Source organism: Xylocopa sonorina, unplaced genomic scaffold, assembly GCF_050948175.1.
Source record: "Xylocopa sonorina isolate GNS202 unplaced genomic scaffold, iyXylSono1_principal scaffold0392, whole genome shotgun sequence".
Lineage (NCBI taxonomy): Eukaryota > Metazoa > Arthropoda > Insecta > Hymenoptera > Apidae > Xylocopa > Xylocopa sonorina.
This window is the reverse complement of record NW_027490463.1, coordinates 1-4,598: the sequence shown is the minus strand read 5'-3', so window position 1 is coordinate 4,598 and position 4,598 is coordinate 1. Positions and strand designations below refer to the sequence as shown.

The 4,598-nt window shown below is 34.2% G+C and overlaps 2 protein-coding genes across 2 annotated transcripts; both read left to right on the top strand.

The window, feature by feature from the left end:
- Positions 1-1,657: 1,657 nt before the first annotated feature.
- LOC143432477 (uncharacterized) lies at positions 1,658-2,434 on the top strand. Its single transcript, XM_076909139.1, has 3 exons — positions 1,658-2,030; positions 2,112-2,198; positions 2,286-2,434. The coding sequence occupies exons 1-3, from the start codon at positions 1,658-1,660 to the stop codon at positions 2,432-2,434; spliced, it is 609 nt and encodes a 202-aa protein (XP_076765254.1).
- A 7-nt stretch (positions 2,435-2,441) lies between these two features.
- LOC143432476 (uncharacterized) lies at positions 2,442-3,459 on the top strand. The gene is made up of 2 exons (XM_076909138.1): positions 2,442-3,332; positions 3,418-3,459. The coding sequence occupies exons 1-2, from the start codon at positions 2,442-2,444 to the stop codon at positions 3,457-3,459; spliced, it is 933 nt and encodes a 310-aa protein (XP_076765253.1).
- Positions 3,460-4,598: the final 1,139 nt, after the last annotated feature.

Sequence of the window (4,598 nt, the reverse complement as noted above, 5' to 3'; positions counted from 1 at the left end):
ATAAAACACCTATTGGTCAACATCGAAGACAATTCAACGCACCAACGATCGATGAAGTGTCAATTGTCATAGTTGATGAAGAATTTAATTCTCGCGATATAATTCTTCGTCGTAGAAATAGTGACGTCCAGCGTCAAGTATCAGAAACGCATCGTTAATATGATGCATTACAATATCCCATTCTATTTTTGCAAGGAGAGGATGGATATCATTTTAATATTAATATGAGAAACCCTACAACTAATGTGGACATTCACAAAAAGGTCAGTGCTATGAATTATTATGCATATCAAACGATGATTCGTGAGAATGCTGATAATCATATATTGAAATATAGACAATTATTTCATCAATACATTGTTGACATGTATGTATCTTAGTGAATTGGGAAAAATGGTCATTTTACCATCCTCATTTACAGGCAGCACAAGACATATGCATGAATATGCACAAGATGCAATGACGTATATTCGTGCATATGGTCGTCCAAATTTTTTCATTACATTTACATGCAACCGAGCATGGGATGAAACGAAGGAGCTTTTATTAATTGGACAATCACCATCAGATCGTCATGATAATTTTGCACGTGTATTTAAACAAAAATTAAAATCTTTAATAGATTTTATTGTCAAACACTATGTATTTGGAGAGACGCGCTGTTGGATGTATTCCATTGAATGGCAAAGAAAGTAGTTTACCACATGCGCATATTTTAATATGGATGATGGGAAAGATAACACCAAACAGAATTGATGAAATCATCTCTGCAGAAATACCAGACATTGAAATTGATAAAGATTTGCATGATATTGTCTCAAAAAATATGATTCATGGTCCATGTCGCTCACTAAATAATAATTCACCATGCATATCAGATGGAAAGTGCACAAAGCGGTATCCTAGAGACTTACTTGCTGAAAGTATTACAGGGGTTGATGGATATCTACTCTATCGACGACGATCTACCGAAGATGGTGGAAAATCCATTAAACTAAAAGTACCCAACAATACTATTGATGTTGATAATCATTGGGTAGTACCATATTCTCCATTACTACTAAAAACGTATAACGCACACATAAATGTTGAGTACTGCAATTCAGTGAAAGCTATAAAATATATTTGCAAGTATGTGAACAAAGGAAGCGATATGGCAGTGTTTGGAGTGGAAAATACAACTGCATCTAACGATGAAGTCACCCAATATCAACTGGGACGCTAAATATGTAGTAATGAGGTTGCATGGCGTATTTTATCATTTTCCATTCATGAGCGATATCCAACGGTTGCTCATTTAGAAGTACATTTGGAAAATGGACAGCGTGTATATTTTACATCAGAAAATATACGTGCAAGAGCAATGTCACCACCGCCAACACCATTAACTGAATTTTTCACATTATGTAGAAATGATGCCGTTGCAAGGACACTACTGTACTCTGAAGTACCAACTTATTTTACGTGGAATACATCAACAAGAAAATTTCAGCGTCGTAAAAAGGGTAAAAAAGTACAAGGACACCTAATTTATATTCCACAAATGCATTGGGTCGTCTGCACACTGTACATCCAAATAACGCAGAATGATTTTACCTATGATTATTATTAATCAATGTTTGTGGATCAACATCTTTCTAAGAATTAAAAACGGTCAATGGCCATGTATGTGCTACATGTCGTGAGGCTTGCCAGAAATGAAATCTCTTGGAAAACGATGCTCATTGGGATATTTCACTCGCTGATGCTTCTAATACAGCTCAACCACAGCAGATACGTACACATCATACTAACTACATGTTTTCCTGCTAATCCAAAGGATCTTTGGGAAAAATATAAAAACTATATGAGTGAAGACATTTTACATCACATGCGTAGATTAAATGCTAATCCCAACATTCAATGTACATCAAATATATACAATGAGGTATTGATTTTAATTGAGGATGTATGTTTGACAATAGCCAACAAGTCACTGACAGAATTGGGAATGATTACTCTAAATAGATCTGGTAATGACATTTTCGATCGTGATGTACAACGAGAAACGCACTTCGATGTTAATGAATTACAAACATTTGTTTGAATTAATCTGCCGAAATTGGTATTAGAACAACGAACAGCATATGACACAATTATAAATGCAATATCTAACAAAAGTTGTGGTTTATATTTCTTAGATGCACCTGATGGCACTGGCAAAACTTTTCTTATTTTAATTATTCTGGCAAAAATAAGATCATAAAATAATATTGCACTTGCTATTGCATCATTTGTTATTGCAGCAACTCTTTTGGACGGTGATCGAACAGCACATTCAGCATTGAAAATGCCATTAAATATGCAGGTAACTGAAACTCCAACATGTAATATTAGCAAATATTCTGGGATGGGAAAAGTACTAAGATCACGTCAGCTTGATAATATGGGATGAATGCACCATGGCACACAAGAAATCATTGAAACGCACATTAAAAGATTTGAGAGGAAATAAGCAGCTCTTTGGTGGTGCATTCATTTTCCTAGCTAATGATTTTCGACAAACTTTACCAGTTATACCACGTTCAGTACCTGCAGATGAATTGAATGCATGTCTCAAATCATCAGTGTTATGGCGGTATGTGGAGAAAATATCTTTAAAGGCCAATATGCGTGTTCAATTACAACAAGATGAATCTTCTGAACCATTTGCGAAACAATTATTAGATATTGGGAATGGTAAAATGGAAATGGATCAATCCACACACTGTATTACATTACCAGAAAACTTTTGTCACATTGTAAAATCCACTGATGAATTGATTGCCAAAGCTTTTTCAAATTTATCGCAGAATTATAAAAATAATCAACGGGTTAGTGAGCGTGCTATATTGGCAGCCAAAAACATTGATGTGAATTTAATAAACTGCACAATTCAAATTGATATACCTGATGAAGAAACAACATATAAATCCATAGATACTGTTGTCAATCACGATGAATCAGTTAATTATCCAACAGAATTTTTTAATTTATTGGATCTACAAGGAATGCCACCACATATTTTATCTTTGAAAATTGGTTCCCCAATCATCCTTCTACGAAATATAAATCCATCGCAACTATGCAATGGGACTAGGCTATCAGTAAAAAAATTAATAAATAACATAATTGAGGCAACCATTTTAAAGGGAAAACATCAAGGGGAACATGTGCTGCTACCACGCAATCCCATAATACCAACGAATACTCCATTTGAATTCAAACGTCTACAGTTTCCGGTACGACTAGCCTTTGCAATGATCATTAACAAAGCACAGGGACAATCATTGCAAGTATGTGGATTAAATTTGGTAAATCCATGCTTCTCATATGGACAGCTGTGCGCTGGGTGTTCTCGAATTGGAAAACCTTCAAATTTATTTATTTTTGCACCAGATAGGAAAACAAATAATGTTGTATATTTACAAGCACTACTAAGATAAAGTTCACCATCAATCATCAAATATCATTCATTTCATGATGATATTTAATAATTACTTATATTATTGTTCAATTGAAATTCGTTTGCAATATTGTTTAATATCACAAGTGAAGAAGCATGTTTATTCTACCATCAACTATGTATATCTATGTTTTGTACATATGTTATATTCAAATGACATATTTATACATGACATATGTATACATTTGATCATTAATAAATTATATTTGAGGTATTAAAACTGCCTTTTCGTTCAGAGACAGCAACGTGTGAACTGGTACAGCTAATATTACTTATAAAATAAAAATTCATGCTGTTGCGTCCCTAACTTCGCCTTGTGTAATTTCTTAAACAACATGCTGTCATCGTATTGAATATAACCCTCAACTGCATGAATTTGTAACGATGAATTAAAAAATATATATATATAAAATAAATTTATATATTTTTATGATAAAGTAATTAAAGACTTTATGGGAAAAATCGCCGTATCGAGCTAGTTTATAGAAAATAATAAAATCGAGTTCTTGTATCTTTGTTTCGTGCCGGTGTATCTATTTTGGAATCAAAATAAATAACTTGCTTAGTTTGGTCATTTTTCATATTCGTTTATAATTTTTATAGAAACAGCATCCCCATTCGTAAATGTCAGTCTACGCCACTACCACGCGTGTAGTTATGGTGAGCTAATAGTGTAATTGCCATGGCCATGTAGCCCGTGTGCTATGTCGCGGTGCATTAATAGTGCCCTGTTACGAGTGTCGCCCCAGTACTAAGGGTATACCGTTACGAGACTGAGTAGGTGCAGTGTATTAGCACAGTTCTACCGCGGAATTTGTTCCATCCGTTGTCATTGACGTGCCAATCGCTGGATGTTTGAGAGATTGTAGTAGTGCATGAGGCAGACCTGTTTCTTATTATCGTCAGGGAGATAAATTTTCACTCCTCCCTTTTTGAACTTTGCTAATTATTGTTTGGATTTTTTGCCTTTTCCGTATCTCTATGTCCGCATTGTGGATTCAACTCATGTATGATCTGTTTGGTCTTCATATTTTGTTACATGTAACATTATATATGGATTGCACTTTTGTTATGTAATGCTCAAATTTGTAATCCTTAGATTCTTTTACTCTTT

Bases quoted from the DNA above. Each gene is read 5' to 3' on its own strand.
- LOC143432477 (XM_076909139.1), top strand. From the start codon at position 1,658: ATGGCCATGTATGTGCTACATGTCGTGAGGCTTGCCAGAAATGAAATC. The intron at 2,031-2,111 runs GTGATGTACAAC...AATTGGTATTAG, and splicing joins TGGTAATGACATTTTCGATC to AACAACGAACAGCATATGAC. The intron at 2,199-2,285 runs GCAAAACTTTTC...TTGTTATTGCAG, and splicing joins AGATGCACCTGATGGCACTG to CAACTCTTTTGGACGGTGAT.
- LOC143432476 (XM_076909138.1), top strand. From the start codon at position 2,442: ATGGCACACAAGAAATCATTGAAACGCACATTAAAAGATTTGAGAGGA. The intron at 3,333-3,417 runs GTAAATCCATGC...TTTTTGCACCAG, and splicing joins AAGTATGTGGATTAAATTTG to ATAGGAAAACAAATAATGTT.